Below are 23,232 nucleotides of genomic sequence, written 5' to 3' on the forward strand. Positions count from 1 at the left end.
AGTCCTTAAATATAAGACATTCAGTATTCAAAACATTTCACTATAAGATTTATGTATTCTGGGAGAAAAAAAATCATTCCAAATTGGAATCTAGACATTTCCTTTTAAAGACTGGACTTAGATTCACTATGGAATAGCTAAAGAGACTGCCATAACCTTAAAAAATGCAATTTGTCTCTGCAATTACGAGGTTATATATAACAAACAGATGACTTACAGTCACAAACATGAATATACACACTGGCTCTATCTAAATTTAATCTTATTTATAAGGCAATATAGGCCATACATAATGAGATACATTTCCACTTGACAATAAAATTCACAGTTATTAAAATACTAGAAAAATTGTGTTGCTGTAGCACCACAAAATGGAGCAAAGATTTTTTTCCCTATTATCTCATAAAATAAAGCCAGGATTACTCACCACTCACCAGTATTTCCTTCTCATATCTCTATAATCTCTGTAGAAATATGGTGGGTAAGCAAAAGCAAGAGAATAGTTTTCTAAGGCCAAACAAAAATAAAAGCTGTATGTTATGGTAGAAATGTACCACTTTTCTCTCCAAGGGGAAATACAAGTTGCCTTGACACTCTGTGCTGAATTTGTTTTATATGGATATCATATGACCTGATCTATTTATTGGAGAAAATGTCACTGTTCCATGATTTCCTATCCTGGATTCCTTCATATACTACTGCCAACCTCTTTTAATTACCAAAACTTGAGAATTTTGTCAAAGTTGTCCCTACAATATTATTTAAGATAACATGTAAAGCACAAAGCCAATGTACTAAAGAGAATCCAAATATTAAACCATAAGACATTGACAAGAGTCAGTCATGTATGACCTACAAAATTGACTATTTCATGTGGTTCAACCTCATAAAGCATTCCCTAACTCTCACATCACTGAAACTAAAACTCAACAGCTGCACAAGGAGCCAGCTGCCTGCCTGATGAAGCTGCGGCATGAAAGGTTTGGGACATGGGAGCAGAGTGAAGGCTACTTTCCATCAGTAATACTTTCTTGTCTAGGAAATATGACAAATCACACTGCACTTCAAAACGAGAAGGGGAGTCATATAATGGGAGCAACTCACTGATGAAGATAGCTAATGCCGGGTAGAATAAGTCAGGAGCAAATAACAGGGACGAGGTGACAAGATTACAATATTAGCCCATGATCCAATGGATTCAATCTTTCACACCCATTTTCAAAAATGTGTACCTCCATCAGGTACGGTTCTTGGGGCGCTAGGGGGGCTCAATTGGTTAAGTATCTGACTCTTGGTTTCAGTTCACGTCATGATCTCACAAGTTTGTGAGTTTCAGCCCTACATTGGGCTTTGCACTGACAGTGTGGAGCCTGCTTGGGATTCTATCTCTCTCTCTTTCTCTACCTATCTCTCTCTCTCTCTCTGTCCCCTATCTCTCTGTCCTCCCCATGTGCTCTCTCAATCTCTCTCAAACAAAAAAGTAGGGTTCTTAACGATTTAAGCTAAGGATTGAAGAAACTGTGTGGAGAAACAAAAGCAAATGTGTTAGTAAAAATCCTTTGTTCAGTTTCATAGTGCAACTTTTAAATATGACTAAATCTCTTCGAAGGCTCTGAACTTATTCAAAAGGAATGGCTCTAAAGGGCAACTAAAAGGTGCTTATGAGATAGTTGGTTCTCTGAGGAAAATGTGCTGGTGAAAATTAATTTCATGGACATCCCCTTGCAAGTGACAGCTAACTGCATGGCCATCAGCAGGATGATGTATCAGAATGTCCCCGTTCAGAATTCTTAGTGAATGTAGGCATTTGGTCTCGCTGGAAAAGGAACTCTAGTTGAGGCAGCTAACTCTGATCAAATCAGGGCCCTCCTCTTCCCCACAGATTGCCTAGAACGTGGAAATAACTTCAGAAAAGAAAAAAACGCCCGCGTCATTCTTTGGGGAATAGCAGTGCGATGCTCTTGGAGCACCCTCTGGAGGCCACAGAAAAGTGACACTGGTAAGGCTGAAAAAGAAGAAATTTCTGGTTATCGCTGGCCTTCCAGATCTGCAGTCCACGGATCTCCCTTGCGTTGGACTCAAAAACGTACTTGTTCAATCTAAGTCAAGGTGATATACGACACATGCATAATTAACTTATAGTCTGAAAATGCAAAAGAAATACAAGACGTAACCACATTCTCAAACAATCGGGGCTTCGTTTTAAAAAAGAAAAAAAATGCGCTGATTAGCGTGTTTTCAACCTACATTCTGAATTCTTTCAGGAATTTATTACAGAGGCATCTTTTAATATTTAGAAGAAAGGAATGTGAAAATGTGGCATTTTCATTAACAAAGTGGAAGCACACAAGATGAGATAGGGTCCTCATAGTTATCAAACTTCTCAGAGTAGCCAGCTTTAGGTAATAAAATCGGAGAGCAAATTAAGCTCTTTTTTTTCCCCAACACCTTGCTTTTTCCAAAGCAACAAACACTGACATCTATTGGCATTTTGGGAGCTCACTTTTTAAAGAATCTATTAAAACTCATACCAGGTCACATCCACACAATGAGGATGTGAAGGATTCCAGTGGATCTAAAATGTCACTTGTGTCTTTGGGAAATTTCATTTGATGTCCCTCATAGCATATTTAATAGATACAATTGTCCTCTGGTTACAATCAATCAGTTTTTAAAACAATACTATCTAATTTTTTTTTTTATATTTTGTTTATGCAGAGGAAAGCCCTAGGATTAACTAAAATATGAGAAGTCCATTTATTTGTCTCTTGGAGCAAATAAAACCACCCACCCAAAATACTGACCCTCGGTTCGTTTTCCTCTGTCCCAATAGAACATGATAAACTATCAGGACAGTGAAAGCCAGATTTAACTTGCTACTTTGAGAAGGTTAATTAAATGCCGATTTGGCATGTGTCATACTCTCGAAACTTTACACACTACATACAGCTATTCTAGTGGCTCTAGAGGGGAGACACAAATAATGAGAAGTATGGATTTCCTACGTTCATTATTTATTTATATTTAGAAGCACCTGCACTCAATTCTGGGCTCCTTGCTGGCAATATACTATTACATTTGGTAAAAAGATAACAAAGAAAATGTTCATACACACTCATTCCCTTTCAATTGCTAAAATTTGTACTAGTCCCCAAAGAGAAGATTATGCATTCTATATAATAAAGTGAGGTTTGAACGTCATCTCTTAAGTGTTGCCAGCAAAAGAGTCGTGTTTCAAAATCTCATAGCTTGAAACCTCAACGTCTTTTCTGCCAGAGATAAAATTATGTTGCACCTCACTCTATTTTCAATATTTAGACTGAATTCGGGACCGTTTTCATAATACATATATGCAACTATGGTGTTTGACATATTCATCCACTTTTCTCTCTATTTACAGGTAGTAGATACTAATATTTATACTCATTCTAATCTGAAGCCAGTTTAGGATTTTTTTTTTACCATAAAAGGTAAATTTTTTAAATGATATCAAATACCTTTGCAAAGACCTGGACAATTTGCTTCCTAAGTAATTTTACGAGCAGGGTTACCATGTATCGGGCACTTACTACATGTTAGGTGATATTTAGTATGCTCCCATGGATTATGTCATTAAGCCTCATAATAGCTTCATAATAATAATAGCATTATTACTATAATTTTTACTAATAAGGAAACTCTGGCATGGAGAGATTAGGTAACTTTCTCATAATATCTTTTAGGAACAGCAGCTCTAGGATTTAGACCAGGCAATCTGGCTACAGAGCTAAGACAGGCATTCTGCCTCCTGTCGCCTGGCAATGAGGCATTTTTATATTTCCTAAAGGACAAGTGACAAAATACACAAAGCATCTGCTACACTGCCTGGAATATGTTAAGATATTCAATAAATATCAGCTCCCTTATTGATAAATATAAGGGGCGCCTGGGTGGCTCAGTCGATTGAGCATCCGACTTCAGCTCAGGTCACGATCTCGTGGTTCGTGGGTTCGAGCCCTGCATCAGGCTCTGTGCTCATGGCTCAGAACCTGAAGCCTGCTTTCAGACTCTGTCTCCCTCTCTCTCTCTGCCCATCCCCTGCTGGTGCTCTGCCTCTCTCTGCCTCTCAAAGATAAATAAACATTAGAAAGTTTTTAATTGAACATAAAAGCAACCAGCGTAGTGCCCGGCATGTAGGAAGGTATTCCTTATTCTCACACTAGTTCAGTATTTTCTGATTTTATATATATATATAATATCTTATATATATATAAATTTATATATTTATATAAAATTTTATAAAATTTTATATTATAAAATAAATTTATATATTATATAAATATAATATTTTATATATATATAATATATATAATATGTTATATATATGTTATATATATATGTTATATATATATAACATATATATATTTTTCCCTCATCGGTATGACTTTATCATTCTGCAGGTATCAGAATAGCACCCTGAGTTTCTCCCACTCTTTCTGTTTCAAAATAAGTTTTCAAAACAAGTCCTATTTCATCCTCTCAATGATATTTAATGTTTTGAATAATTACATAAGGTAAGCGGTCAGAAGTAACCAGGTTGAGACAGATCGCTGGACATTCCTGCGGCTCTGTAAACACATGGTGCCCTCTTAGTGACAGCACACTTTATATCCAGGAATGTTTACAAGCACTTCAGTCTGGGAAGCCACTTAAAGAAACAGGTGGGTGATGTCATTTAGGGAGCACACAGACTGCTTGTCCCCATTTCGTGTACTAAGATTCTCAATCTATCCAGCACTTATACTCACAAATGCCCCCTTCTGCTGAGAGTAAGGGGAGACACAATGGTTCTAGCGCTGGGCTTAGCTTGGCAATGAATTTGTTTCAGGTCACTTAAAAGGAAAAAGAGAGAGACAGAGCGGGAGGGAGAGAGAGAAAAGAATCCTTTGTGGTGTTTTATGAAAGAAACACAGATCCGCAAACGGAGATTCATAAAGGAAGCTCAGAGCCAAAGACCAGAGAGCAAAAACAAAACAAAGCAAAACAAAAACTCTGATTTTGTAACTGGGGCTTCAGTAGGAAGAGTTTGCTGAGCTAAGTCAGGAAGAAGAGGCTGGAATGGGAGGTCCAGAATCTAGGCAGCCCAGGATGTTACAATGTTACAGGTGCCCCCGGTAGGACACGATCTGTGCTACAAAGCCCAGGGTTTGCTGAGGTTGCTTATTCTGAGCAAAGAATAGGAACCCATGACACCAAGGGCTTGGGACCTATTAGAGCCATTATTGTGGAAGAGATAATTCTGCCGAACATCTGCAGCCCCAATAGTGTGCAATTCAATATTCAGTTAATTGTATAAAAATGTGGACGCTATGAAACATAGCCATGTATGTATCACGTATCAGCCACACATATCATATGAAAGTTAAAGAAGCCTTTCCCCCTAAAAATTTCCCTCCAACAGATGTGTTTATGCCTCTGCATAGAATACAGCACACAGCGGGGCTGAGAGGCCGTTATCTCAGCATTACATCTCCCCCCCCAGTCGTGAAGTGATGTTATAACGTCCCAAGAGAGGCCGGGCGGTTGCATGTGTGTCATGTAGCACACGCAGTTGCAGTGGCCGGTTTAAGAAAGGGATGAAATGTGGGACTGGCGGACTGTTGATGCAGGAGCTATTTAACATATGGGTGTGCTCCTAGGTCCTCCCCTGGGCTGCCACCTCAAAAGGCAACACTGTAGTGATGGCACCATTGTGCTTTTGAGGACACCTGGAGAACTTGAGCGCAAAGGAAATTGATAAAGACCCGTGAGTTTCTCCCACAAACCATTACGGCTATCGGTTATTTATTCCCCCGAGATAAGGAAATGTACACCGGCACGCACCATTGTAAGGAAAACGGCAAGGAGAGAAACAAACGCTGATTTCAAAGCAACGCTATTAATGCCACATGCTTTTTACAGAAGGCCGGTTTCAAGTTGACCATTCTTTTCCAATCAAATGAAGAATCGGTATTCTTAAGTGCTGTATATGATTTATATGACTTATTACCTCCTCCAAGGTACCCTGGAGGTCTTCCCCAAAGATGACGACTACCTGATGGACAAGAGAGATAAATATACTAAAAAACTAACCTTGAGCCAAGTTTACCTCAATTTTTCAGGAAGATAATAGAGAGAATGTCACTTAAAGATGCCAATCTATCTGGTTTAGAGGGAATCGCGGTGTGGGCTGGAAAGCAGAATGAGAGCCACCGAGGAAGTTCTGGAACTCTGTGTCAAAGGAGAACATTAGGTAGTACAACACAGCTGTCTACCTAGTAGATAAGATCTGTAAGACACAGAAATGCCTGCTGGCTCTTAAATCTCTCCCCCAGGGAACTACCTGATAATCTGAAATGTCTATGTTAAGGCACTGCTGCTATAAACCCTTGACAAAATGCAAACCTGTTACCTAAGAGGGGTGCCGCTTCAAACCAATGCCCCTGCTTAATTCATCAGACCACCTACAGAGGACCACAGAAACGTGAAGGCAGAGTTCACAGGCAGGACAGGGGAAGACCTAAGGCCTCCACAAATAACTCTACAACTTTACGGTTCTGGTTACATCTAAGGTCCCTTTAATTTACCACGATGACTTTTGAAAGGACAGTAGATAAAGTCACTTAGGGAGGTTGCTAATTGGGCTCCTCATTTCAGACCTCGTCTCCAAAACACAGGGTAAAAGTAAAGAAAATTTCAATATACCCTCATGAAGTAATTAAGGTGAATCTGATCAGCAGTATCTTATTATACAAGCATGCCCAGGAATGGTCAGGGGCCAAACAATTACTCTTTGTTCAATTTCTGTTTTGCTCAAGACTTGCAGAAGGTCCCTGCCAATAAGTCAGGTTCTGAAATGCTATCAGTGATGCCAGTGAGAAGATGAAGCAAATATTGTTTTCTTCCTACAAGGAACAAATATTTCTCCTTATCTTCTCAGCCACAGTATTACCAAGTGCTATTGACTTAATTCTTTAGAAGTGCTTTATAAGATATGCTGAGGGATGCTTTAAGTGACTTCATGAATCCGGATCAGTTAACAACTGGGAATGGACGAGATAGGGGGATTAAAAAAAAAAAAAAAAAAAAGACCGTATACTTCTCCCTCTTCTCTCCTTTTTAAAGTATCTTCCTCAATCACTCATAAGCAATTATTTATGCGGGATGCTTGCTCTATTCAAGACAATATTATCTAAAGGATCAGCTCTTTCTTGGCAAATCTAAGGTGCAACTGTCATTCGCATCCGTGTTCTGATTACCAACGACAAGATTTGTCTCCAGAAAGCCTCATTCTATTATACAACCAGTAAGCAACTGGGTTCAACATTTTAGATAAACTTTTGCTGTTTGGAACCTCTTGGGAGCATAAATTAGCCACACTTATCAAGGAGGTCTTGAAAATCAGAACTGCTGAACTGGAAGTTTGAGAACTTATTTGGAGCAGACCCGGTTCCTGGCACTGGCTCTATTTTACCTGCTTCGCTGACCACTAGGAATCCCTCTCAACTGCTGTGAGTTCCAGTATCTCAGGGCAGAATCAGGGTGGACGTCCGCACACACCGCGACCCTACTAGCCGCGCCCCCGCGCCCGAGGCCTCTGTCTCTCGACCCCCCCCCCCCGGCTCTGGCCAACCTGGCGCGCCCAGCGGAGGCCCGTTCCCGCTTTTCTCGCTAGAGGGCAGGCGGGGCCCGTGCAAAGCCCTCGCGGCGCCGGACGAGCGCGCAGGCAGCTCGGTTCCCGCACTCCGGTCCGGCTCCCGGGCTGGGCTCAGCTGCGGGGCGCTCGGAAAACCAGGGAGTGCGACGCGCCGCGGACCCCGGGGGAGCGCGGGCCGCGGCCGCCGTCCCCAGCCGTACGCGCGGGGTGCGCACGTCCGGGTGGGGCTGCGCGCCCAGGTGAGGGGCGGCCCCGCCGACGCCCGGGAGCAGCGCCAGGCGCCCAGAGCGCAGGGCGCGGGCGGGCGAGGGAGAGGCGACGCCAGAGGAGTGGAAGGCGGAGGAAGAGGCTCGCGGCGCCGGGCCGTGCTGCGCACTCACCTGGGCTCGGGCCGCCCGCCGCGAGCGCGGGCTTCTTGCCGGAGCCTCGGTCCTTCTTGCCCTTCCGCTTGCCTCTGCCTTCTCTGCGCTCCGACATCTCGCCCGAGAAATGCACGCTCTACGCGGACGGCTCCCGGCGAAGGCGACGCGCCCCAAGTTTGGTCCGAGGGCTCAGATCGGGTTTGGGAAAAGTTTGTCCCTCGAGGGGGGAGAGCGCGCGCGGCACGGCTGAGGCTCTCGCGGTGCGCGGGGGCGTCTCCTGGCGCCCCGCGGGGGGCGACGCGGACGCCGCGTGCGGTCCCGGCCACCTGAGGCTGGCGGTCGCCCTCGCTCCCGGGGCTGCTCGCGTCGCTCAGGGAAGTCCTCGGTTCCCGCCGCGCCGGGTCCAGCCGCTGTCGGCTCCGGGGGTGGCGTCCGTGCGGCGCGCTCGCAGCCCGACGAGGGAGAGGCGGTCACCGTCCTGCCCCGCGCTCGCTTCGCCCAGGCAGCCGCCGCCTCTCCGCTCCTGCCGTCCGCGCGAGCCCGGAGTTCCGACAAGTTTTGGGGAACTCCTCGCCGGCCCTTTTTCAATTGCCCCACAGCCAGCCACCTCCCGCCCGCAGGTTGGAGGCTGGCGCCTCCTTCTCCCCCTCCCCTGGCCTCGCCCCCTCCCTCTTCCCCACCACACCCCCACCCGGAGGCGCGGACACGCCACCGGGAGGAGCCTGGGCTCGGCGCTCCCGGGCGCAGCCCCTTTCGCTCCCCGAGCCTGGCCGGGCGGGGGGCGGCGGCGCGCCGAGCTGCTGCCGGGAACCCCCGACAGGGGTCGCTGGAAGCCGCGCGGAGACGCCGCCGCCGCCGCCGCCGCGGTCGCGGGAACCAAACCCAGTGGCCCCGGGAGATTCAAAGACGGAGAGAAAGGGGCCCACGGGCTCCTCGCTCTCCTTCGCTGCCAGGCAGCCCCGAAGGGCCGGTCCGTGCCCACCCATGCGGAGAGACGTTGGAGAAAAAAGTTTGGAACTCTGACACCTGCCCCCCCAAAATAAGGCTCTGTGCAACCCTCGGGAAGGAGCGGAGCTGCTGCTGTAGCCGCAGGAGTGTGGAGTGCATGCCTTTCTCACTTCAGTGCAAGTCCCACGCGCACGCAGGGCAAAGCCAAAGTGTGTGTGCAAGGGAATCTGAGTGTGAGTGCTCCGGGTACCCAGGTAGGGCCGAGAACCTTAGAGATGGTCTGATCGCACTGTCTTCCTGGATCTGCTTCCTGAAGGCGCGAGTCCCCTGCCTTCACGTGTGTAACAACGTGCCTGCCGCCTGCCGTGATTCTCATCTTTAGTGTTTCACAAAATAAATAATAATAATCTAGCCTAAACTGTATCTCTCCCTCCAACTTAATTTTCAAAGGAACCGCTAAAACCCTGGTTAAAAGACGACCAACAATAAAGTTACTACAGTGGCCGAGGGTCACTCAGGTCTGCAGAGGGGGACAGCGAATGGGGAGAGGCAGAGTTGGGAAGACAGTCCTAGAGATCTTCCATTCATTGACGCCAGCTCTCTCAGACTCCAACTTTCCTCGGGACTGCGGTCAACTACTTCTTCCCTTGCCCTCCCTCTGGTGGAGAATTCTAAAGAGCAGTGAAATCAAGAAAACATTGGCACCCTGCTGCAAAGGACACAAGTTAAAGGCCAGGGTAATCCACACGCGGAATGATCCAGAATCATGTAAAGATCATGTCCTGCTAGTCATATCATAGCTGTGGCTAACGTAGAATGTTAATTTACAGCGATGGACCCCTGTTGTGGTCAGGAAGAGGTGAGTATGAACAACCATGTGTGAAAGGGACTTCCTCCTCTTTACAGGTGACTTGCTCCTGATTTTCCATTCTCTAGGGCCCATGCTCACTGAACCATTCATTACCCGCATACAGCCTTCTCCTCTGTACTGTAATTGCCACCATTTAAATAAAGGTGACATATGGGAAGGGGAGGGCAAAACCATTCATTTTAAATCAGTCCTAAAATAAGAATGATTTTATTCTCGTTTAATTTGCAGGGCAGTGAGAACTAAGAGATACCTTAGCAGTACTGCCATCGTTATTTACTTTGAAAAAGTTTGATGTCCAAATGTCTTCAGATCACCCTTCATCAAATACCAAATATAAGCTTTACTAGGCCATAAAAACAGCAAAACCAGGGGAAAGGTTATGAATATACCTGAATAGCACTGTAATATTCCACAGAGTCTAATGTAAAATGAGATCTGAATGTTGCCTGAAATAGCTCTGTCTTCCCAGGAGGGGCCACTGCTTAACAAGCAGGAAGCAGCAAAATTCAGAAAGGGGGAGACCTTTCCACAAAGATACTTTATCTCCAGGACAAGAGACCCTTTATAGCCTTAGTATAGCATACAGTAGATAAATGTTATCAACTATATCATTATTTTAGAATTGAGGACTATCAAGCAAACATGTACTTTGGAATAAAAAGTTTCAGGTCCTTCCAAACAAAACAGGCAGGCATGAATAAAACCCATACCTATGGAAATACTATAATTCATTTTAGAATGGATTTGTTTTGGACCTAGATGTTTTACTTCTCAAAACAGCTTATTAATTCCTTATTATAGGAATTCTTCAGTGAGGATAACGGAAGATCCTACAGTTTTGTGATAATTTTCCATTTGAACAAATCTATAGTACTAGTTGACAGTTTTCCCCAACTAAGCATGAAGGATCCAGAAAAGACCGCTGACATTGCGGCGTCTTTATAATAAAACATAGAGGTCGCTAAGTCATTGCATGATTCCTATGGAAATACTCAGGCCTGGGGAATGAGTGAATATGAAAGAAGGAAGCTGTGTATAGGTGAGCATTCGGTCACTGTTCTCTTTTGGTTTGATGTGCTAGAGAGAGAGAGAGAGAAAAAAAAAAAAAGAAGACAGAATTTGAAATGATAAATGTTGAAAAAAAGAACATCTGAGAAAGATGATGAAGGAGCAGCTGGATGACAGGACTTCCTGGACCTTTATTTGGATTCTGGAGTCATATTTTAGTTGTCGATTGCAGCTGAAGTGTCAGAAATTTATGACAAAGTTCAAAATTTTTTTCTATTAATAGATCATTTAAATACATCTATATCTTTTATGTTATTTAATGTTAACTTTTCAAGGGTTGTTTTATTCCATTATTTATGATTAGGTAAAAGAATAACCAAATAAATGTCCATTTCTTCAAAAATGAAAACACTTACGAGATTTTTCAAGGGCTTGAGATTGTCCTTAAATTATTCATCATTATTCATTATGGTCAGAAAGTGGCCAATGATTTTGAGGTTTTGGGTTTTTCTTCCACTTTTTAAAAAACTTGGAAATGATCAGAAAAAGGGATGAGAAAGGAAGAAGAGTGTTTTTGCTTCCTTGAAAACCAAAATATGAACCTGAATTATGTAATTTAGAAATGATGACATATCTTCATGGTATAATTTTCCTAATTTGTTGTGTATTGTTTAGCTTTTAGAGTATGTATCATAGAGGGTATGTCAGCTCTCAGGTAACATATGTCAATCTGTCAACATTTGTAAACTCCTGAAAAATGCATAGGTGATTTATAAATAAGCAACTTGAGAAATAAAGACAAAATGGAGATCTTATATTAAATGACAGCTTAGAATAAGTGGAATCCAGTACCAGAACATTTTTCTTTGGCAAGGCTTACCTTTTAAAGCACTCTTAGAATCTACAAAGCTGGCCAAATGTGCCCTTTATCTCAGTAATTTCCATTTGGAAAATACCCCCAGAAAAATTTTAAAGGAGAAAATATAAATAAAATGAAAGAACATTAACATATGAAGATAGATTGCATTTTTTTGGCAAAATATTATGCCTACTGACAAAAATGGGAATTTAATTTAGAATTCTGCAAATACTTTTAACTCTTTAAATGTAAAGTAACTTAATTACTTTTTTAAAAAACTTTGCAACCAAGTTGGCATTAATGAAGATGCATGAATGTGAAAGAAAATCTCACTCACTCCTCAGAGCCAACTCCAAAACGATCACTAAATGTGCATGACTTATTCATTCATTCACCAAGCATTTACTGAACTAAATGCTAGATAGTAATTTAAAAAATGCCCCTACCCTCATGAAGTTAAAATACTGAGAAAGGCATAAAAGCAAATTAATTATTATAATACAAATGAAAAAGTAGGCCAGATAAGTTTTCCAGGGCCTGAAGCTCATAAAATTTGAGAGCAATTTTTAAAGGGAAAAAAACCCCACTAAATTAAAAATGTAAATTTAAGTCCAGAACACTAGACCCTTGGATGTGAGAAATCTTAAAAAGTGATTACAGATATAGTCCACCTTCTGCACAATTATAGTAACGCTAAATGGCAATTGCATACACTTTCAGACATTAGATAATACTATCCCTATAAAGAGGAGACATTAATAAGCAATCAAAAGGAATACACATGAAACTGAAACAAGCAAAGATTATCCTGTGAGGAAAATGAGATGAAAGGAGCCTTAAGAATCCACAGATTGGCAATTGTCCTGTATGTTTGGTTAGACTCTTAGAATCAACATGCAAGTTGAGTTTGTTAAACAAAGGACTTCTGACCCACCAAATGTCCTGGTGAGACTGGAAAGGTGTCCTCCATTACATTTGGCAAATATTTGACAAAACTGCTCATGAATCATATTCTGCCTGCTGGTAAGAGAAGCAGTTTGATAACAGAACTGTGAGTTTAGAATCTCATCCAAAAAAACAAACAAAAAACCCAAAAAGTTACGGGTCAAGCAACATTAAATAGAAACTACATTCACATTCTTTTGCTTATTATGTGATCTTTTAAAATTACTATACATGGATGATTACTGGTGTTATTTATCATTATTATTACTGATAATATGCTCGTGGTTATCATAATACATCATATATTAACATGGACTATATAGCTGAATATTAGTGCCTAAATTTCTTTGTATGGACTCTATTTGATAAATAAGGCCAGTGTCATAAATCTCTTCTTTAATAAGGTGGAGATAGAAGACTTCATGGTTTTTGAAACATTTTAATTTTTTTAAAGAACAAAGTCTCATGCAACTTTTTGATTTCTCTTCCTTACCTCCACAGTAATTATTTATGTCTATCTCCCACAGTTCCCTTGAAGCTTAATTCAGGTGTGCATGTGATACAAATACATAAAATTTATATGTACATATATGTATTCATATACATATACAGACATACAGTTGTGAGTACACATACGTATGTGGGTATGCAGTTATTATTTCTCTTTCCACCAATGAGAAACATTGTATTTGAATGTGAGCTTATAAAAGAGATTATATATCCTTTTGTACATTTTTTTCATATTGCTATCCGTTACATTCCCAGCACCATGCTTTTCATCCGGTAAGCACTGAATAGTTTTGCATAGAATGAATTAAAAAAAAACAGAATGCATTAAAAAAGCCTGGTACTGCTATTACCATTTTCTATCAATCAGTTACTCATTACCTTCCCTGACAATCATCTTTGATGCCTTTTCTGCATCCAACCCACCCCCATGTGCTGCCATTTTGACTTCAGTCTCTTTTTATCCCTCTTCAATAAGTACTGCCCAAATCCACACCTTCATCCTTTCTTTGCTTTGACCCTAGTAAAGCCTTTCTACCTGGACTCTTGCTCCCTCTAGGTATTTTGCCAAATACAGTAGTCAGAGAAGTCTTTTGGAAATGCAAATTTAGCCCAGTCACCCTTGGCTTCCCAGAATCCCTTTGTACTTGCTGTTTCCTCTGCCTGAATTTTTCCACAACCAACTCACTTTGCCTAATATCACTTATCTCTCAGGCTTCAACTGAATTTCACTTGCTTGGAAAAGCTGTCCACTGCCTTTGAAAACTGTTTTAATCTCCTATCACACTTTTGTATCTCCTTCATAACATTTCTTCTTGTCTATTATTATATCATTGTTTTTTGTGATTTTTGAAATACAATGACTTGTCTTCACTGTGCATTAATCTCTTTGAAGGCAAAGACTGACAATTTCATGTTCTTTTTTATATCTCTAGCGCTCTGTCTGTCTCATCATGGCCAATTTACATGCATTTTGTTGATTGATGAATAAATGAGAATAAACAGAATTACTTTCACATGTATATAAGGCTACACACACACACACACACACACACACACACACACACACACAGACACACATATATATGGATGTGTACTATTTGATCAAATTTTAAAATGGTATGATGATGGTGATACTAGACATAATATTGTACGATAATTTCTATTGAAAGAATTGCCTTTCTAAGAACACATAAACTAAAAATTTTGACCAATCAGTAAAATCTCAGTACTTTAAGAGATGAGGTGATAACTTTTGCAAAATGGTAAAACCCCAAGAAGGATGGCTTCCTTTCCCAAATTGTAAGTTTCCCTGGTAGATTCCTTTCCCTCTGTAAGTTTCACTTGTAGATTACATTTATTGGCTCCATTTCCTCCCTTGGATTCTTGTGAGGTGTCAAACCCACAAAAGAGCTAGGTTTTAGCAAGGATGTTCTAACAAAATGATAATGGATGAAAACCTATAAACACAGCATTATTAACAGGGTTAAAAACCCCTTTCTAGCGGGACCCAATATAAGATTGCTCTCCCCATAAGGTTATTTTTCACTTTGTAGACTCATGGTAAGACCCAATTTGGCCCTTGAAGCAAGTTTCTGCCCGTACCTACCTTAGAATTCGCTTTGAGTCTGGTTTTAATCCTCTAACATCTTGCTCCCTTCCCACCATCCATAACCATGCAACAAATACAAAGGGTTTTCTCCACACATACCTGGGGTTCAGATTGTGTGTACATCTCATCTACTCCTAAGAGAGACCCAGATGCATCCGTGTCTTTTAAGAGTCACCCCATAAGATCCAGTCCAAGGTTAACATAATTCCTTTCAAGAGGCACTTTATTCATTGTTATGAAAAGATTCAACCCTGTGAAATTTATAACGATGTTAAAATCTAAATTTAATGTCATGAGTGATGAATTAGTACTTCAAATATTTGAGCAGTAAGAGTAATTTAACAGATCAACTCTTTCCTTCAGTATGTCCCCTAAGAGACACCTGGTGGAAAGCATTTCCAAAACAGATTAAAGTATATTGGAGATTACTTCATAATGTCATCATGATAACAGAGGCTCTATGAAATGAAACAATGACCCACAAATTCTATACCTGGCTCAGGAATATAATAACATCACAATTCTTCCTTTTCCTTCTTTCCCACATAATTTTATCTCACCTCCTTATTAATCTTTATGAATTCTCTCCCTACCTCCCCCCCCCCCACACTTTTTTTTCTTTCAGTTCCTCCTCATGTTAGAGCCTGATGCTTCATATATCTGATTTGACTAGGGATTTCTAGTTTTCGGTTAAGAGCCAAGAGTGAAGTTCTCAGTGGAATATTATAGTCCCCCCCACCCCTGGACCCAGGCCTAGAATTCAAGTTACTTTGCAACAGACCAACTTTCAACACACTGTATGTTTGGGAACTTTGGTGTATGTGTGTGTTAAAAATATATGTATATATATCTTTCAATTCTTATTCATTTGGGACAAGAATTTCGCAAGTATTAACAACTCAAGAAGGCAACTCATCTTTTAAAGATGATTTAGCAGAACAATTAGCTAACTTGACAGAAACCAAATGACCGTCCAAAAAAATAACTGGTGACCAACGATGCAGAAGATTACATTCTTATGGAAAATGTTTTCTTATGGAAAAAGATTGGATTGATTCCAACTCTTTCTCATAGGTGCAAGATAGAAGCCACCTAATTCAAATGATGCAGGGAACTCTGATCTTGCCCACAGTCTTATCCGGTAGGTAGGAGTCTTTGGGGGCCAGGCAAATTCTAGGGTTGATCCTGAACCCAACTGAAAATCTAAGAATACGTTTGGCTTAGCATTTTTGAGTGATCTTTTTTTTTTTTTTTTTGTGGGGGGGGGGGGGGGGGGGGGGGATGTTCCCAGAGTCGACAGAAATCTCTGAGATCCCATAAAGCAGATATATTGTGGCACAAAAAATTTTGTCAGTCCAGTTGAGACCCATGTCTTTGAGAATGACCCAAACCAGCACGGGTTTTGTAGGTAGGAAGTGAAAGAGGTGACATTTATCTTACTTTGGAATTGCACAATCTTTTTTTTTTTTTTCTGTTGCCATTTCCAAAAGATGGTCTCACAGAACGAGCTAGAGATCCACTATTCCTTTTATTTTCACGATAATAAGTAGACCCCTGAGCACCAGCAGTATGCGAAGATTTATGTCAGTGGGTGTTTACTACGGGTATTAAAACTGTAGTTCTCTTTCACAAGCGCAATGGAAAGAACTTAGGACGTATTTCTCAACTCATTTTTTTAAATTTCCCTCTTTTCCTCCTACCTAGGAAACTTTCATTAAAGTGTTCTCAATTCTTTCCCTTCCTTGTCCCAGTGCTGTACCTGCCCTGCCAATCTACAATGCCAGATTCCTGCAACTACCCGGTTTTCTTTTTCCATGAACATTACCTGTCTCCATTCCAACAAAGAACCCATAACAGAAGCCTTTCTTTTGACCTGGCTTTTCCTTTTACTACCAAACATCCTCGGTTCCTTTACACTTAGCAGCTAAAGGAATCCATCTCCTCCTCCCCCAACTCACTACCAATTTAATGAAACTGCTCAAAATTCACTGATGCCTTCCTAATTGGCCTATGAAGTGTTCTCTTTTTAGCCATTATGCCTAGGGAACGCTGATACGCACGTCATCTGTGAAAGCGTTTCCTGGGACTCAGAGTAACATCTGAGTGGCAGAACTTTGTCTTTTCTGAATTCTTTTTTCTTACCTGCCTCCTAAATGCTGGCTCATGGCCCAATATTGAAAACCATTTTCTTCTTAAACACATGCTAATCCTATAAAAATGTCATTCACTGCCAGCTATCTCAAATATTGATAATTTACAAAGTGTGTATATACATATATACGCAACTACTGTACGTATTCCAGCTACCTCACACTGAACCCCTCCCCAAACTTAAAGAAAGCAAAATGAAAACAAAAACAGATGAAGCTTATGAACAGAAACTAGGCATCGCCCTTCATTTTTCTCCTCCCGTCTTCTTTACCTCCCCTGATTCCGGCCATTTGGTGCCCCCGATCCCAGTTCATTCACCTCTGAACACTCATCACTGCCTCTTTGGGTTCTCCCTGAATCTAGGTCCACTGTCATTCTGTCATCTGGCTTTTATAAGTCTTCCTTTTCTTTTTTTCTTAATTTTTAAATTTAATTTAAATTTTTTTTTAATGTTTATTTTTGAGAGAAAGAAGAGACAGGGCATGAGTGGGGGAGGGGCAGAGAGAGAGAGAGGCAGACACAGAATTCAAAGCAAGCTATAGGCTCTGAGCTTTCAACACAGAGCGTAACATGGGGCTGGAACTCACAAACCATGAGACCATGACCTGAGCCCAAGTCAGATGCTTAACCGACTGAGCCACCCAGGCACCCCTTAAGTCTTCCTCTTCTGTCTCTGTGCTCACACCCAGTCACCCTCTCTCCTGCTACCAGATTTAATCCTCTAAAACACAGCTATTATCTTGTCATTCTTTATGTAATATCTCTATTGGATTCTTGCTGCTATAAAGTGGAAATTTTTCTTTAGAGGGCAGCCAGGTCCTTACCAGTCAAGGTGCTTCGTAAATTTTCAACTTCTTTCCTATCTTCTCCTGTGCCTTTGTTGTACTCTGGTCACAGTGAGCTATACCTTTTCTTACTTCTATGGCTTTAACTCTATTTCTCCTCCTGCCAGGAATTTCTTCCCCTTCTCAGCCTGTCGACTTCTACTCTTCCTTCCAGATCCAAGTTAAAACTCACCTCTTTTGTCGATTTTTCCCTGATGCTCCCAAATAGAACCCTGGCTGCTGCACGTATCTTCCTTATACATAAATATCTTCAATTTAGCACCTGCATTATTATAATGATTTGTTTTCAGGTCTGTCTCTCTGATCTGCAGGAATGATGCCTCGGGAATGATCTCTATGTCTCTTTAAAGTACACATCCAACATATGTATAGGCATATTAAAATGAATAGACTATACATATATACAAAGACTTCACAATTGACATTGAACTTGAGAGTGAGCAGCAGTTGAAGGGTTTTTTAATTTTTGCAAATTTAACTTTTGACTCAAACACAAACTGGGCTTTTACAAAGTAACCACAAAATTTCCAAGCTCTCTATTAGTTATACCTTAATTGATCTGTTCAACCAAATTTACAGTTGGCAGGATTCAAGGACAAGCCTATTTGGTTTCTATCACTACATTTAAATTTTTTTCAAGTTTATTTTTGTTTATTTTGAAAAGAGAGAGGGAGAAATCAGGGGAGGGACAGAGAGACAGGGAGACAGAATCTCAAGCAGACTCCACAGAGTCAGCACGGAGCCCAGTACAGGGCTTGAACCATGAGATCATGACCTGAACTGAAATCAAGAGTCAGATGTTTAACCAACTGAGCCACCCAGGTGCCCCTATCACTACGTTTTTATATACTTAAATCTACTTTAGTCCCTTGTCTACCTACTCAACATCTGATTTCCCCATATTAAAAAAAAAAACTGGTGTGATAATATCAACACTGGTTACTCATTAATCATCATAATGAGGTATTATAAAGATCACCTAATCCTTTATTTGTAAATTCCTCTATTAAAGGAAAATGAATTTATTTATGTATAGCATTTGAGATTTCTGGAAAATATAATTATAACTCTGGAAGGGAGAAATAAAAAATCTCTTTGCATAGTTGCTCTGTTTTGATTGCTTGATCTCCCTCTCAGAGGGTGCTTGTCACTCAGCAGCCACACCTACCATCCCCCAATCTCTGCCCATATGTTCTCAGAGCCCCTGAGGGTCACAGTCTCTGCTGTGGACCTGGACAGAAGCCTAAGGAAGTGAAGCCTGTCTTCGAGAAAGCACCAGTGAGTCAGACCTCTGAATGCCTAGCCTGCTTCACAGCTGTCTGCTCATCAGTAAATGGGGGTTGTAATACCTATGGTAACAGGTCACTGTTGTGAGGATTAAATAAGCTCATGGGAATCAAGTGTACAGCCTCAAGTTGGCACTGGGAAGACAGTACCTCTGATGCTTGTCACTGTTCCCTGACTCCCACCTGCTGCTGCTCCTCCCAACCCAGCCTCCATTTCCCCAAACATCTCTGAATCCAAGCCAACTTTACTAAAGGGAGCTTTATGACAAAAGAATGAGTAGTTTATTTCACTCTTCAGCAATTACCAAATAGATAGTTCTGAATTATCCCAAGGCCACTGGCACTTAAGGCTACAAAGAATAAATAAAACCAATAAAAATTTTTTTGGCTTTTTTATGGATTTGAAGTTTTCACCACATTATCCTCAATTTACCTCCTCTCATTATTCCTTTTTTGGATTTTCTACAGGAAAGGTAATTCTGAAGTGGCCCAATGGGAAGCAGCAGAGGGGTAAAAGAGGTAAAAATGAAAACTAGTACTTGAATGAGTGAAATATTACTAATTTGGGTAAACAGAATGCTAATACTAATTACCAGATTCCTGTGCGCTGGTGTAGACACCCTGTGTGGTGCCCTTCCCTTGAGTATGAGTGGGACCTACTGATATTATGGAATACCACTCCCATGATTAGGTCATCAATCAGTTGATTTTGAGGGCTAATCAAGAGGGAGATTATCCTGGGTGGGCCTGACCTAATCTGGTGAATCCTTAAACAAAGGGCTGGGCCTTTTCTGAAGAGAAAGATCGCTCTGACAGCTTTGAAGTAGTGGCTGCCATGCACTGTGAAGGTCACTTGCCTAAGAATGGAGGGTGGCTTGTAGGAGCTTAAAGCCATCCTTTGCTGACGGCCAGCAGAACAGGGACCTGAATCCTGCCGACAAACTGAGCCTGGAGGGAGACCTAAGCTCCAGGCTGGGACACAGCCCAGTCAATACCTTGACCTCAGTGCTGTAAGACTTTAAGCAGAGGACCCACTTATGCCATGTTCAGACTTTGGCCAACAGAACTGGGAGCTAATCAACTGAGTGCTGTTTTCCGATCCTAAGATTGGGGTAACTTGTTACAGAGCAATACAAAGCTCCTGCAGTTGTGAAGACATTTTAATGGACATAGTGCCTCAGGCAGCAAGGTGTGGGTGGGGGAGGACACATAGGAAGACACTTTGGTGTCTTGATTGACTCTCCCAGCTCTGTCACTTTCCAGCTCTATGGATCTAGGGAGTCACTTCACTTTCCCAGCCTTTATTCACTTCCTTCATCTGTAAAATGAGGAGGTGAATGATTGACAGGATGCCTACAAGGTGCTTTCCAGGCTCTCAATGTCCTCTTACATTATATTTTACATCATTTGGTTATAAAACTCAGTTTTTGAAAGGATAAAGCACACAGGGAAGTAATTTGGAAATGTTCACAGATAGCAGAAAATGAAACCGGCTCAGTAAACCTGGGTCTTCTGTTTGTAGACTATCCTGTTTCCAAGCCTTTCTCTGAGCTTCAGCCAGACTCATAGACATCAAATGGACTCCATGGAGGTTTATAAGCCTCATCCACAGGTCCAAGAGGGACCTAAAGAGTTGTGGCTTTTTTTCTATTTTTGGAGGGTAAAGCTTTGTTTTTACTTCTCACAGGGATATTTTTGGTAAATGTTTCTGCGAAAATAATCAGTAAGATAAAGCACCTGCCATAGGGATGAATGCTATATGAACTTTGATGTGTGCTCATGGCAGACATAAAGAACTTTTCTGTAAATAATAACAATTTAACTCAAAAATATATCACAACCTAAGGATTCATCAGGGAAATGTGGACTTGTTCCTAATGAAGGTCCATGGTCCTGAAGCAGCAAAATTTTTGGCATGGGTAAGAAATGTGTTGAACTCTGCTGTTTTTGCTCTAGTACATAAGTTTTTATCTTTTGATCTGTACCAATAACCCAAGTGGAAATTTCTTTTAGGAGACAGGAAAGCGGAACAAAATGTTTCACATCCCCCAAATCAGCTGGAATGAAATTATAGCTTTGCTGCTTAGAAGAAACTCCTCTCAGCAAGATTTACTATGTTGCTGTGACTAGATGAATTTATCTCCTTTTCCCAACTTCATTAAAACATACAACACTACCCTAAAGCCACTTTGGCTCAAATGTGTTTTTCTGCAAAAGTTGTAGTATGCATTAACTAATTCCAAGAAACCAAAGTTATCTAAAACTTTTCAAATCCTAGAACAATCTGAGAATGCTCAATAATACGACATGCTTTAAATCAGCCCATAGTCGACCTATATAGGCAATGTAAATGGGTAATAAAAGAATGGGTGAGACAGTTTCGACAAATTGAGCATGACTCTGAAAGAAACGTTGGAATTGAGGTCCAAACTATTCGGATTGGACTATACATTGATGGAATTGTCTATACACTCAGGCATCCACGTTTCCACGGGAAAAGCCTTAGGTCATCAATAAAAACTACTCACAAACTATCCCTAAATGTTTTAATGTTGCCATTCTGTGATGATGGGACTGATACTAATTAGACGTATCTGTCTTCAATCACACTTCCCAGGTTTTGAAAATATCTGAACTAAGGTGGGATTATGGTAAAACCAATAAAACTTAAGCTTTAGAGCTCCATGCTTGCAAGAGTCCCGTCCAAGACCTATAACTAATTTTGTATTAGTATTTTTTTAAAAAAATTCCTCCATAACAGACTCCTATTTGAGGAGCTATAAATATGGTTTGAGAAATATAGTAAAATTGCAGACAAGTTACCAGTTAGAGTTTGCTATTATGACATTTGACCAAAGAGGGTTTTTTTTTTTATTTTAAATTTTTTTAAATTTTTAAAATTTGTCATGGTTTTCGTATTGCCAACCCTGAATGATTCAGACCAAGCTCCCACTGTCATCACAGAGAACATTCCTGCCTTACCATGCTTTGAGCACATGGGTTTGCAAAGCTTCTCCAAGTTTCTGGGTAAGGGGCAAATGGTTGGTAAAGAGCATGTCGTCTTGCTGTGCTCATGGGTAGGACATCTGTTCAATGGCACAGTCCCTCAAACTGCCAAAAGTACAGTTCTGTTTGCATACATTTCTTATAAAAATGGTCTGGAGTACAAAATTTTAACATTACTCTTAGGCCTTACCTTTCTTCCTCACATTTCGCAAATCCTAGAAAATAAGGACCATGCCTGATTATATTGCTCAAACGACACTGCTCAAAGATATACCTGCTTTCCTGATGATGAATGAACACATATTAATTTAGCATATTAACCTAAAAAGGTGTTAAGTGCTTTGAGGGCAGATTCTGTATTATTGGAATTTTATAGCTTCCATGGTACTGAATATAGTGCTTTTAACCTTAGATAGATATATTGAAAACATCTGATGGAAAAAAAAAATTTTTAAAGAAAGAAAACATTTCGGGTGCCTGGGTGGCTTAGTCAGTTAAGTGTCTGACTTTAGCTTAGGTCATGATCTCGAGGTTCATGGGTTTAAGCCCTGTGTCGGGCTCTGTGTTGACTGCCAGCTCAGAGCCTGGAGCCTGTTTCAGAGTCTGTCACTCCCTCTCTCTCTGACCCTCCCCTGCTCACGCTGTCTCTCTCTCTCTCCTAGAAATAAATAAAAAATATTAAAAAAAAATAAAAAAAAAAAGAAAACATTTGATGGATAATAAGTGAGTCTATTTTACAAGGTGTTCAGTTAATTAACAGTGTTCAATTTTGCTACATCCTAAGAATTTTCTCTTTAAAATTGCTAAATATATTGTTTTAAGGTAATTATTTTAGGTTAGGGTTAAGAATATTCTTTTCTTTTCTTTTTTAAAGAGAGAGTGCGCATGAGCTGGGGAGAGGCACAGAAGGAGAGAGAGAGAATCCTAGGCAGGCTCCATGCTCAGTGTGGAGCCTGACCCAGGGTTGGATCCCACAACAATGAGATCATGACCTGAGCTGAAATCAAGAGTCAGACACTCAACTGACTGAGTTACCCAGGCACCCAGAGTTAAAAATTGTAATGGTAATAACAATATTAATTCAAAAGAGATTATCTCAGCATCTACATAATTCTAAAGGTCAGTTCTGTGAGTATATCAGAGGAGGAAAGTAACAT

General features: G+C 40.9%; 2 protein-coding genes across 6 annotated transcripts in view; both read right to left on the minus strand.

Moving 5' to 3' along the window:
• Positions 1-8,649, minus strand: part of NRG1 (neuregulin 1) — a 220,061-nt gene extending 211,412 nt beyond the window's left edge. For all 5 annotated transcript variants that reach the window (XM_039257503.1, XM_039257500.1, XM_039257501.1 and 2 more), the window contains exon 1: positions 8,056-8,649. In XM_039257503.1, coding sequence (XP_039113434.1) covers positions 8,056-8,152 — 97 coding nt within the window. In that variant the 5' untranslated portion in view covers positions 8,153-8,649. The remainder of the gene's footprint in view (positions 1-8,055) is intronic.
• Positions 8,227-9,023, minus strand: LOC120249016 (basic salivary proline-rich protein 4-like). Its single transcript, XM_039257497.1, has 2 exons — positions 8,718-9,023; positions 8,227-8,616 (listed from the first exon to the last, which is right to left on the minus strand). Exons 1-2 carry the CDS (start codon positions 9,021-9,023, stop codon positions 8,227-8,229), a joined length of 696 nt encoding a protein of 231 aa, XP_039113428.1.
• Between the last annotated feature and the right edge of the window lie 14,209 nt (positions 9,024-23,232).

This window comes from Hyaena hyaena, unplaced genomic scaffold, assembly GCF_003009895.1.
Source record: "Hyaena hyaena isolate Hyena2069 unplaced genomic scaffold, ASM300989v1 scaffold_620, whole genome shotgun sequence".
Classification (NCBI taxonomy): domain Eukaryota; kingdom Metazoa; phylum Chordata; class Mammalia; order Carnivora; family Hyaenidae; genus Hyaena; species Hyaena hyaena.